General features: G+C 37.2%; 1 protein-coding gene across 24 annotated transcripts in view; it reads left to right on the plus strand.

Annotated features, from left to right (window-relative positions):
• RNF6 (ring finger protein 6) overlaps window positions 1-13,482 on the plus strand; it is a 34,755-nt gene that overhangs the window by 3,235 nt on the left and 18,038 nt on the right. For 14 of the 24 annotated variants that reach the window (XR_013362903.1, XR_013362906.1, XR_013362910.1 and 11 more), the window contains exons 4-5: window positions 607-702; window positions 3,298-3,416. Coding sequence is in view for 9 of the 24 variants with exons in the window: in XM_077868338.1 (XP_077724464.1) it covers window positions 607-702; window positions 3,298-5,057 (1,856 nt within the window). In the remaining 15 variants the exon portion in view is untranslated. Of the gene's footprint in view, window positions 1-606; window positions 703-3,297; window positions 6,144-6,865; window positions 7,182-8,355; window positions 8,481-13,482 lie in introns of those variants that run through there. The other 10 variants (XM_077868338.1, XM_077868342.1, XM_077868339.1 and 7 more) reach the window with 3 other exon arrangements.

A 13,482-nucleotide genomic window follows, 5' to 3' on the forward strand; every position in this document is an offset into this window, starting at 1 on the left:
TCTCTTTTAAGTGATACTTGTACAGATAAAATATTTAAAACCGAATTCTAACTCATTTGAGGTTTTATAACTTATTCAGCTGAATTAATAACACTCCAAGAGTCAGATGTGCTCCATGAATTTTTTATAAGTTCATCTCACAAATGAACTAATTGAAACTTGTATGTTTGCAGAGAATATATTTGTAATTGCATATTTGCACGTTGTATATTGATAACCCATATAATGAACTATTGAAGTAAAATTCAAGCAAATAAAGATTCAAAGTTTTTTCTCAAAATATTCCCTTTAAATTTCTTTTTAACTCTGACAAGAATCGATGAATCAAGCTTATAGATTCCTAAGTGTATCAGCTGAGAGGACTTTTTAAATTAATCAAATTAAATCTTTTTTTTTTCATTTTAATAAAACAATAAATGAAACACAACCAAAATGATATATGCTTGTATCACTTAAATATTTTTAACTGTTTTCAGTTTAATAGAACATGAAAATAATAGAGTGTCTTCTAATAGATTGCTGAGGATTAGTCTTACCCTTCATGAATTCTCATAAAACAATAGGTTACAATAGTTACTTTCAGTGAGCAATTTTTTATTGTTTTAGGAGAAATAACGTCAGAAGAACTACAACAGCGGTTAGATGGAGTCAAGGAACAACTAGCAAATCAGCCTGACTTGAGAAATGGGACAAATACCAGAGGTACTGTGGACCCCTTTCCAATAGAAGCAGGTTTGATTGGAGCAATTGTGGATATGAACTTACTGGATCTTTTGTATGTTTGTTCTTCATGTCTTCCAATTTTAATGTGATACTCAGTATTTACCCATAATATGCAAAACAGCATAGTTAGGCAATATAGGACAGGGTTTGAATACAAATATTTTACACACAGGTGGCCTTTAGGGAGCTCTTAGTATACAATTAAGTTAATTACCAGCATAGTTCTTTTTAATCTTAGAATGTACACACTACTTATTTTAATGTAGTAGAACTAAACTTAGCTTCTGAAAATTTATACAGAGCAATACCAGAAAGACTAAGTGAGGAAACCTGTCTACTGTTTTTACTGTTTTTGTGTTTGTCATTTTATTGAACAAACACTAAGTCATAATAGATGTCCTTACGAAAAATAAAGTGTAAAAAAAAAAAAAACCCAAACTAAACAAAAGTATGAAGAATTAAAAATAGAGTCAATCTAATGTAGCTTTTACCAGTTCCATTTCCTTCCCTAGAGGTATTTATTATTGGTAGTTTCACTTTTTTTTTTTTTTTTTTGGTGTTTCACATATTATATCAAGATTATTGTATTAGATGGGCAAAGACTGTTAAAAATTCAAAAATGCAATGGTTTAATAAGATAGAAGTTTATTTCTCTTTCATGTTAATAGTCCAGGGAACATAGGCAAACTTGACTCCAGAAGCCAGCAGAGTAGTTCTACAAATGTGCCATCCAGTGCAGAGCTACTGGCCACAGGTGACCATTTAAACTTAAATTAAGTAAAATTAAATAGCATTTAAAATTCACTTCTTCACTCATATTAGCCATATTCAAGTGCTCAATAGTCACTGCATGTGGTTAGTGACTTCTATATTAGCACAGATGTAGAACATCTCCACTACGACAGAAAGTTTCACTGGACACTGCTGCTCCATAGTATTGTTTGCATGACCAAGCTCAGTCACAACACAGATTCTACCTGGCAGGTCTAGGTTGCAGAAGGAGAGTCAGGCACCAGCCCGAAAGTGAGATATATCACTTCCACTCCCATTTCCCTGATGAGAGTTTAGTCACATGGCCACACCAGCTGCCCAGCTGCCCATGTGACCATTATAATGCATACAATGGGAGAAGGGCAGGACAGGTTTTGTTAGATAATTAGTGAACTCTTTTACATATACATATCATCACAATGTTCTAGGAATTAAAGAAGGAAATAACCTTTAGAATGCTTTTTACCTGCCTTTTATTCCTGTCTCTTTCCAAATTAAAATGGAAATTGGATATTAATTCTTTTTTTTTCTGTATATGTAGGTATGAGAGTTGTACTATATTGCTATAGCTGGTAAAACTGGTCCTTTTACTATACTATGTTTTAATGGAAAATGTACATAACCATACATAAAATAGCTTGTATCTTTAGATATGGTTAAAGTTGCTCTTTATGTTATTGACACCAGAAGCTGATTAATAGCTTTAACATGTTAAAAAAAAAAAAATAGTTTTTTATAAAAGATTACAGTAATGACGTGAAACCAAAGCAATCTCATTTAACAGCCATTTTTGCGTAGAATAAATGTTGAGGTTAAAGTCTGTATAGTTCATGTGCATTAGAATGCTTTTTGTTGAGTTTTTTCCTTTATATATATAATCCACTGGTTAAAAATTCCCATAGAGGCAGAATTATAGTCAAAAAAGTATATCAGGGGCACATTTATTTCTAAATTGATTAATTCAACAATATTGAGAGTCTGATTTCTACCAGATACTGTTGTAGAAGTTGGGGATTTAACAGTAAATAAAACAAGACAAAACCCTTCATCTTCATGGAGCTTACATTCTAAATGAACAGAAAATATGTTATGTGTAATGGCTAACATTTATCAAATGCTTCCTATGTGCCAGGTGATGTTAATCATTTTATATACAGTATCTTATTTTCATGATAACTCTGACGTTTATGCTTTTATTATCTCCAGTTTACAGATAAGGATACAGTCATTACATAACATGCCTAAAGTTTCCCAGCTTTACATAAAGACCTATGTAGTTCTAATATTGTATTCAGAAAGCCATATTTCTTGAGATAAACATTTTTGGCAGTTCCTGAGAAATAGGATAAAATTCCTGAGGTTACAAAAATATGTAATTGCAAAAATGCTGAGTTACTTTTACTAGAAGGATTCCACAAATTCAAGATGAATTATATATAAGTTTTGCCACTATATTTTACTGACTTTAAAGTAAAGCAATTTAAATATATAATTTTAGTATTGGATCTATTTCTCATTTGCCTTAATATTTTCCCAGTAATAGGCATATAGAAAGTAAGAGTAAGGATTTCTCCATGGCTTTGCAAAGAGTATATTTTTATAATACATGGGAATGTATTATAATATGCTTACAGTATACACCTTTTAGAAAGTTCAGTTTTTTCCCATTTTTCATTCATTAAAATGCACAGATGCTCTTAAATATAACTTAATTTGATAAAAATTTTATCTTGTAAGTTTTCAATAAAAGTCCAAGCGTAGATTTTTGGAATTGATCTTAAGTTAACTTGGTTTGCTTTCCAGACTCAGAAGTCCCTAGAGAAAATTCAAATGAAGATTCTCTGCTAGAATGGTTGAACACCTTTCGACGCACAGGAAACGCAACTCGAAGTGGACAAAATGGGAACCAAACTTGGAGAGCTGTGAGTCGAACAAACCCAAACAGTGGAGAGTTTCGGTTTAGTCTGGAAATACACATAAATCATGAGAATAGAGGAATTGAAATTCATGGTGAAGATCATACAGGCATTCCACTCTCAGATATTAGCAGGGATCATACTACAAGTAGGCAACAAAGATCGGCTAGTCCTGTGGCTAGGCGAACAAGAAGCCAAACCTCAGTGAATTTCAGTGATAGTAGTTCCAACATCCCAAGGACTAGGCTTGGTTCAAGGGGGCAGAATTCAGTAGAAGGATCTTTCTCAACATTAGGAAGATTAAGAAATGGAATCGGGGGAGCAGTTGGCATTACTAGAACTAGTGGTCCACACAATTTCAGTGGTCACACAAACCAGTCAGGTGGTAGTGAACTCAGGCAAAGGGAGGGGCAACGGTTTGGAGCAGCACATGTGTGGGAAAATGGGGCTAGAACTAATGTTACAGTGAGAAATACAAACCAAAGATTAGAGCCAATAAGATTACGGTCTACTTTCAGTAGTCGAAGCCGTTCACCAATTCAGAGACAAAGTGGCACTGTTTATCGTAATTCACAGAGGGAAAGTAGACCTTTACAGCAAAACATTAGAAGGTCTGTTAGGCGGAGAGGTATAACGCGTGTCTTTTTAGAGCAAGATAGGGAACGTAGAGGTACTGCCTATGCTCCATTCTCTAACTCAAGACTTGTGTCAAGAATAACAGTAGAAGAAGGAGAAGAATCCAGCAGATCCTCAACTGCTGCACGACGACATCCAACAATCACACTGGACCTCCAAGTGAGAAGGATTCGTCCTGGAGAAAACAGAGATCGGGATAGTATTGCAAGCAGAACTCGATCTAGGGTAGGGCTAGCAGAAAATACAGTCACTATTGAAAGCAATAGTGGGGGCTTTCGCCGAACTATCTCTCGTTTAGAGCGATCGGGTATTCAAACCTATGTTAGTACTATCACAGTTCCTCTTCGTAGGATTTCTGAGAATGAGCTTGTTGAACCGTCATCAGTGGCTCTTCGGTCAATTTTAAGGCAGATCATGACTGGTTTTGGAGAATTGAGTTCTTTAATGGAGGCCGAATCTGAGTCAGAGATTCAGAGACACGGTCAGCATTTTCCAGAGAGGCACTCAGGTCTGAGTAACATAGGTGCAGTTAATGACATCAGCCAGCACAGTGAAGGTACCTCTCAAAACAGGCGGGCACAAGAAGACAGCACTGCAATGCATGGTGAAAATGAGACTACCCAGCCTCCTGCCCGAAACAGTGATACTAGAGGTGGCAGGCAGTTGCGAAATTCAAATAACTTAGTTGAAACTGGAACACTACCTATCCTTCGCCTTGCTCATTTCTTTTTACTAAATGAAGGTGATGATGATGATCACATACGTGGTTTAACCAAAGAGCAGATTGACAATCTTTCCACCCGGAACTATGAGCATAACAGTATTGATAGTGAACTAGGTAAAATCTGTAGTGTTTGTATCAGTGACTATGTAACTGGAAACAAGCTCAGGCAATTACCTTGCATGCATGAATTTCACATTCATTGTATTGACCGATGGCTCTCAGAGAATTGCACTTGCCCCATCTGTCGGCAGCCTGTTTTAGGGTCCAGCATAGCAAACAATGGGTGAGGTGTTGGGTCTATTCAAATATTACACTTTAGTAGAGCTGAGTATTTAAGCGCTCTTTTGTTGAATTATTTGTGATGAGCTTAACCAGGATGAAAAAGAACAGATTATTATAGTTTGAACTATTTTTTGTGTGCTTTTTTAACTTGTTAAAAAGAAAATTTATATAAAACTTAAAATGGCAAATGTTAAATTACCCACAAGTACAGAATAGTTAATATTGCTAGAACCAAATAATCTTTAAAATGTTTTTATTTTGGTAATTTTGTCATGCTAAGCACTTTTGTATCTGCACAAGTCAGTCGGTTAAAAATAAATCTTCCTTTTCTTAATAGCACAGCAGACTTTACTTGGACTTTCATGTTCCATAGGCTTAGTACCATGTCCAGACATCGGTGTTTAAATAAGCCTTTCACTTTTTGTTCTAAGGACAATATCTTTTCACGAAAGAGTGTTTTGCTGAATGTTTGCTAAATATATTTAAGTTACTTGAAATGTTAAATTTAATATGCCACATACCATATATGTATATATAGATATATAATTTTAAGGTTAAAATATTCAATCTAAAAAACTACCAGTTTGGTTCTTATTTAAGTTTTTGGGTTATTACTGCATATGGCACAATGTTTAACATTTACAGGATCATCTCTGGGAGGAAGTAGATTAAGATATTTAAAAATAGAGATAATTTACTGAAGCGTCTCTGACAATCTTACTAGACAGCAAGCAATATGTAATACTGAACAAGTATTTCTTTACTCAGAAACGGAACGTGGACATTTTAGTACATATAGATTATTTAACTTGAGTTCAGCCTTTTTGTGAATTTTTTGAACGTGCAGACAATTCTTTGGATTATATTAAGTAAGGTATACAATATGCATGGTTTCTTAAATTTACTTTTAAAATCTAAAAAAAAAATGTCTATGAAGAATCTCAAATGCATAGATAATATGTTAAGTTCTCTTGGAGGTGAAAAAACTCCAAATAACACAAAACAAAAAACCCTTAAGAGAATGTAGAATTTATATAAACACAAAAAGTATGCATTGAAGATCTATTTCTACCAATAAATATTAAAACAAAGCTGTATGTGAACTATTCTTTTCTTTTGGTCCCCTGTGGTTTATTTACTAAAAAATAAATTTTTTTTTTTTTGCACCTACAAGGTGCCCAGGCAGTGTTACAGGTGTTGAGGATTTATTGAGGACAGTCTCTATCTTCATAGGCAAGAGGATATTTGCTCTTAGAAACTGAAAATCAGTTGATAAAATGAATTAATGAATTACATGACTTTTGTGTTTATGAAAATATGACACAGTTTTCCTGTGGTGATACTGCTTGAGCAAAATCACAAGAACAAATATGTCAAGACCAGGTTCTGTAAGATTTACATGTATCTCAAGATTTAGTTTTTCTTTCTGATGAGTAACTATATTCAATTCACCAGGTAAGATACAACACAGAAATTTTTAGGGAGTGCATTTAACACCTGGAGTGAAAGGTTTTAATAAGAGTCATGACTTGGAGTAAATGGTTTATATAGTTCAGTTATGGGACATGGGACTGGAACATTTGAAGGCTTTCAATACCCCACTAAGAAATTTTACTTTACCTTACAGGTTTTAGATGTCTCTTGATGAATTTTAGTGGCGAATGATAAGATCATCTTTCATGTTTCAGGAAAATTGGTGCAGTGTAGTACTCAGTGGAATGGGGGCTGAGGAGAGTGAAAAGAAACGAATAAAAGAACTATTGTGATCATTTAATTATCAGTTACCATCATCCTAAGTTGTTTTCTATCCTAGAGTGATGGCAGTGAAACTGGAAAGAGAAGGAAGTAAAAATGTTGGAAAAAAGGACATTATTTGGTTTCTTGTTCAGTATGAAGAAGTGGGAGAGTGATATATTCACAGATGGAGAATCACCTGAATAGAAGAAGAGACATTTATCTTGAACATAGCCTTATTTGTGTATTGCACTCATTTCAGTGTTACCATTTGTTCCCAGTATAAGAGACTAAATCCAGCATTTATTGCTCATATGGAATATTCTTCAGGAAGTTCTACCTCCCCTGGTTTGGTCAGTTAGGAAGATCAAGAGAAGAACAAAGGGGGAAATGAAAAAAGTAGGGATAAAGAAGAAAAATAAAAGCACATTGCTTCTTTGTTTGATTTAGTCCTTTGTAAGATGTGGTAGCACCGGCATGTACAGGGATCCCAAATAGGCATTTGAAATAATACCAGATTCTATACTATATGGAAAGTTCCCTGAAAACAGCGGGAAGGCTTAATATGTTTTGTAAATTGGTACCCTTGTTGGGAACAAAGAAATGTATTCTATCATATTTTCACTCATTTCCCAGTAAATGAGGCTGATGACAAATACAAAGGCTCTTTATTTATAGCCTCTATTTAGCAATGATTGTACCCCTTACGGTTCCAATATAGAAAGGAACAATGGCTTAAAACTCTTCATTTGAATATTATGTTCCAGGTCATGTCATTAGAGCTTGTTTTTATTGTGTGGCTGTCTTGCAAACTTCTATTTCAAAACCATCAGGTTCCCAGCTGCTTTCCCTCTTGTATCCCAGTTTTGTGTAGTTTCACCTAGCACTGGCCCGTACTTGAATATCTTTTATTCGTTCTGAGGTTATTTTCCTTTCAGTATTTAAAATGAATTTATAATTTAAGCCTCCCAAGATCTTGTTGAAGTATTACTGCCATTTAACATAATAAGCAGCAGAGTTTAGAGTCAATCATGGGACCATTTGCCTACAGAGCTTGTGCTTTTCCCACTCAACTGTGTTCTGGAAAAGCAGAAATGCTTTGGGAAGTTTTCAGTCTAATTTACTCCTTCCTAAAGATGTTTTTCTAGTTTTGTGACTTTGTGATGGCATGTCTTTGTGATTACCCTAATCTTCCTATGCAAATACATACTTTCTGTCTCACAAATGATGAGCAGACTGCTCCTGAAAGTTATAAAGCAGAATCTGTGTTGTAAGGATGTAACCAGAACAGAGATGAATAAGGCATCTGAAGAACCTGTGTTAAGGATCATAATTTGTAAGCGGAGTCTGAGGCATTTTCACAAATATCACTCCTACATGAGAAGTTCTAATGGATTTCTAATCTTCAGACTAATGTCTGGTCAGAGGAGCAAGAAATTACGTAGAAATAGTGCTCCAAGTGAAGGGGGGGGGGGTAATTATTCCCTTTGCAGTGCCGGTAAGCTCATTTGGGGTCACTTCCACAATCCTTTATAACACTGGAAGTCAGAGCGCTGGTTTATCTGTTAGGACAGAAGATGATTTCCCAGCAAGCCAGAGCCATCCATCACTGAGAAGGCCAAATGCCCCATGTTCCAGAGGACATGACTGCAAGTGTCAGTGGTGATTGTTTCCTCCATCTCTACAGGCAGATTGTGAGTTCTTTTCAGTTACTATGGATGTATTAGGCCTTGACTAGCTGCCCTTAGGATAATTAGGGAGCAATAATTATTCTCAGCAAGGTTTTTATTTTATTTTGAGCATTAAATCTCTGAAGACCCTTGAGTTGGCCCCTATACTTTTCTTTTCCTCTTTTTTTTTTTTTTTTTTTTTTAATACAATCCTTTATCTTCTCCAAAATGAAAAAAAAGCTTTTAGGTGTATTTTTCCTCTATTGTATTAATGTCTCATTTGAAGACCAAGAAAGCTCTTCGTTGCCCAGTATATATATATATACATATATGTGTATATATATGTATATATATATACACACACACACACACACACTCTTCTCACTGCAAAACTACCCCTACTTAATCAAACTGTCTTCTGTGCAATTGCGAAATGTTTTCACATTCTCCCCCGCCATGGGAAATAATCTAAATTTATATATAGCCTCTATATTGTGAAGTGACACTATTCAGCAACTCTTAAAAGAGTTCAGCTTCTCCGGATGGTATCCATCCTTCCATTAGCTTGGATTTGACCAGGTTTAATTGTGACCCCTTACCATCCAGTTTATGGGATAAATGATAAATGTAGCTTCTACCTACCTGATAGAGTGAAGTAGAATAAAGGTCAAACAAAAAAGGGGGAAGCAAGTGTCCTTGATTATGTTCATTACTGGTAGGGAATGTACACACATCTTGCTGAACAAGCTTAGTAGGATGAATGATAGAAATAATGAGTCTTGTTAGCATCTCTTTGTTGACACTCTTATCTGAATGTAGAATAAGTTATTTGGTCAGCCAATTTGGCTGGCCCCGATCCTGAATTGGGGCCACTTTCAGAAAGACCTCCATGGAGAATTTCCCTATTGGTGGTAGGGGTGGGAGTAGGTGGTAGGTAGGGGCTCAAAGGTTGGAAGAAATGTTAGTGACCAGCTTTGATCTTAGCATTTTGATGTTGGGGACTGCCCTAATGTTGAACAGTCGTAAGTCTCTGTACAACAGGTTAGGGGCTTTTTTATCTAATTAAAACTTTAATTAGCATCTTAACAATTTCATTTGGGTTTTTGTATCACATGCCAGAAATCTTTTATTCTTGATTTGCTAACAGAAATAGTCCTGGCCCTTATAACACCTTTAGGGATTTTTTTTTAAGCATTTTTTTAGACTCCTATCTCTAATTCTTAGCTAAATAGATTTTGCTTATGTTGTAGTTGGGAGCTTTTCTTTAATCCCCCCATGTCCCTTTGCTGCATTTCAGTGTGCTTTACAATAGGAAGGAGATATGTTCATTTTTGTCTGTAGGATGAGGCAGAGTGACCATTCCATTCTGATCAGTGGGTTCAGGTCACATGCCCATCCACCGCAAGCATGTAGCTTGGGAGGGGTTAATTCTGTTCTGAGTCCCAGCATTGAAGTGCCCAGTGTTTCTGATAACTCTGTGTTGGAAGATCCCAAGACCACCCCCAGGTTAGTGGTTGGTGAGGACTCACAGGACTCAGCCTATAGCTCACAGCTAAGATTTATTATAAGGAAAGGAGACAAAGGGAAAAGGCACATGGGATTAAGTCTGGAGGAAACCAGGCAAGCTTCCAGAGTCCTATCCCAGGGGAGTTACACAAGACACACTTAGATTCTTCCAGCACCAAATGGGACATGAGGGAAGTGTTGTCTACTAGGAAAGCTCATTACAGGCTCAGTGCCCAAGGTTTTTATTGGGGATTGGTCACATAGGCACCTCTGTCTGGCATGTGCCAAACTTCCAGACCCCAGCAAGGCAAAAGTGCTGAGAGCCCATGAAAGTAACGATGTGGCCCTTCTCATCTCCCCATTATGTCCTTCAGCTACACTATATCTTCTGCAAAGAACTGAGAGTTCCTTGAAGTTATCCTCAGCACCTGGCATGATGCCTGGTACCTATAGTAGGTCACTCAGTTTATATTTAATAAGTAAATGAATAAAAGTTCCATATATAGGTAGGCCTTGGTTTGCAAATAGCTTTTACATTAAAAGCTTGTTTGTAAGATTTTTTTTTTTTTTTTAACTCAGAACACATTTACTATAGATACAATGCCATGTTTGTGACTAGGCAAGAGGGGAAAGGCTCCCAAGCCAGCCCAGATAAAATCTACCTTACCTAGAATGTTTCTGAAATATAAGTGCCGGCAAGAGCAGAAAAACCTAATATTCCTGCAAGTTAACAGAACAAAAATGAAAGTGAAGAAATATTTTAAAAATTTATCTCAAATAGTAGTGTTTGAGACTCTAAAAAGGATGCCTTTCTTTTTTTTTCCTCTCCCCCCCCCCCACCTTTTTTTTAATGTAAGTGGGGCTTGAACGCATGACCCCAAGATCAGGAGTCACAAGTCTACTAATTGGGCCAGCCAGGTGCCCTTAGGATGCCTTTCTCAAATTTCAAATTGCCCTTTCCTCATTGGCCTGTTGCTGCTGCTTTGTTCACTTACCACAGTGGCTAAACTGGATGGAATTTCTGCCTTGGGCCACCCTGCTTGGTAAAATGTTGCTTTGGCTGTGTGTACTCTGCTTTTCTTGTCTCTCCCAGCTTCCATCTGCTCTCCTGACTCCCATCCCTAACAACCAGGAGGGGGCAAAGGGTAAAGCAGCCAAAGAGTAAGCAGACAGGCTGGTCATTTTGATTGTGGGAAGAACCACATAGCCAAGTGGGAGAGGAATTTGGTGGTTGCAAGTGCAGAACAGGTTAGCCCTTTTATAGCTTAATTCTGAATGTGTCTCACCCAAAACTGTACTCAGATTTTTTTTTCTTGCAAAGAAAAGATTTTAGGTTTAGTCTTAAAATGTTTATTTTGTGTGACTGTTTGATAGAGTTGTTTATGTCTTTGGAGCTGATGATAGCAAATGCCTTATTCAATGTAATATTATCATGAAGCTCTTTAAACAGTTTGTTCAGGTGAGAACAGAGGTTTAGCCTTCTTGACTAAGTATACAGAGAGGGATAATTACCACATACATCTAAAGGAAGTGTACAATATCCCAATGAAAAGGTATTTTCTTAAATGTTCAGTCCTCATGGGAAACAAAGAATAACTTTAACCCCTTAATAGGGGGTGAGGATTATAATTTCACTGATCTTAAAATGCTGACCCCCTTAACTTGCAGTGTGTGTGTGCACATACATGCATGTGCGCATGCGTGCGTGTGCGTGCGTGTGTGTGTGTGTGTGTGTGTGTGTGTGTGAGAGAGAGAGAGAGAGAGAGAGAGAGAGAGAATCTGGATAGCTTCAATAATTCAAGGTCACACAGTTGGTTAGAAGCAAGACATAAGAGACGCCTGGGTGGCTCAGTGCTTGGGCCCCTGCCTTCGGGTCAGGTTGTGATCCTGGAACCTGGGATTGAGTCCTGCATCCAGCTCCCTGTGGGGAGCCTGCTTCTCCTTCTGCCTTTGTCTCTGCTACCCCACCCCCCCTCTCTGTGTTCCTCTCATGAATAAATAAATAATTTTTTTTAAAGCAAGACATAATAATAGCCTTGTAATTTTTTTAGATGTCTTTATTACGAAGAATTATTTTTTTAAAGCAAGACATAATAATAGCCTTGTAATTTTTTAGATGTCTTTATTACGAAGAATTATTCAAAGCTCTGACACCATGTATTCACTGCCAAAATATGTCTATTGGTCTTATAAGGCTGATGACTCAATATAGGGAAAGACCTCTTCTAACCTAGTCAGGACAAATGCTGAGCTGTGGGCTCTGACTCTAAGACTTTGGGGAAGTTTGAGCTGAGTCATGCTGCTCCAGGGCTTTAGTAGAGTTCCAAAGCTGGTTTGTGAGGGCTCAAGCCTCAGATCTGCAGCTGTCTGTTACTTATGAGTATTGGTTCCTATTCACTTTTGCAATAATTTTAAAAGCATCTGTTAGAGCAGTGCAGGTTCAAATCACAGATGGTGACAGGTGCAATGAAGGTATCATTTCAGGCATTTCTCATTATCATTCAGATAACACCTTAAGGTCATAATTCTTACTTAAATAATGCGGTGAATTTTTTTTTAATTTAAAAAGCTAAGAACATTCAACCTGTTATATTTATGCCCCAAATACAGACTCCTAGAATTTCAGGTCTAAGGGAAGATGGGCCATCTTCTAAGCACATTCTCTATGGGCCCTGAGAGCCTTACTTAAAATTTCTCAATCACTAATTGCCACACCTGCTTTTAAAGACAAAGGTATTATTTGTCTTTCACTACACACTCAATATTGTATCAGTTTGGGTCTCTGAGTAGTGAAAACCAACACGGGATTATATGCAAGGGATTTACTGCGGAAAGACCTGTTAAGGAGAATGGGGAGGGAGCAGGAGTAGGTAAGGAGAACTTTTAGGCTAGGATGTAGGTATGCTACCTAAGAAAGGAGGTGGGTAGAAGGAAGCTTGGGTAGAAGCTTCAGATTGCAGTGGAGTTGTATGACTGTCAGGTGGGAAGTCAAGGCTGATAGAAGAGTCCCTCACTGGGGAGGAATGGCCCAGCTCTTGTACCTCCTCCGGCTCAGTCACTGGTAGGGGTAGCCTGGGGGAGCATGTCCTGGGCCTGAGTGCCAGGGCAGACCCAAAAGCTGTGACACCTGAAGGCTCAGTCACTTATGCTCCCCTTGTCAAGGTTCTCTTGAGGGGTGCATCTTCATGACTGCAACAGATATTTAGCACTCTTCATTTCTAGAAACAATCACGATTTGATCGTGGTTTACTTTGACTCCTGGAAACCTGTATGGTTTTCCATTCCTTTATTCCAATTGCTATCAGATAAGTTAACCTTGCTTCAGATCTTAGCTTTCTTTTCTCCAGATTAAATAATCTTATTTCTTTCACTGCTATCCTTTGAATCAGGTTTGCCAAGCCCCTTTGCCAAAGCCCAGAACTGCAACCCATGTTCTCTGTGGGCAGGGAGCTCTTTTGGAGTCGATTTACAATATTGGGATTAGGAACACAGACTTTGGTGACCAGAGATATCAGCGTGG

This window comes from Canis aureus, chromosome 24 (assembly GCF_053574225.1).
Source record: "Canis aureus isolate CA01 chromosome 24, VMU_Caureus_v.1.0, whole genome shotgun sequence".
NCBI classification, from domain to species: Eukaryota; Metazoa; Chordata; class Mammalia; order Carnivora; family Canidae; genus Canis; species Canis aureus.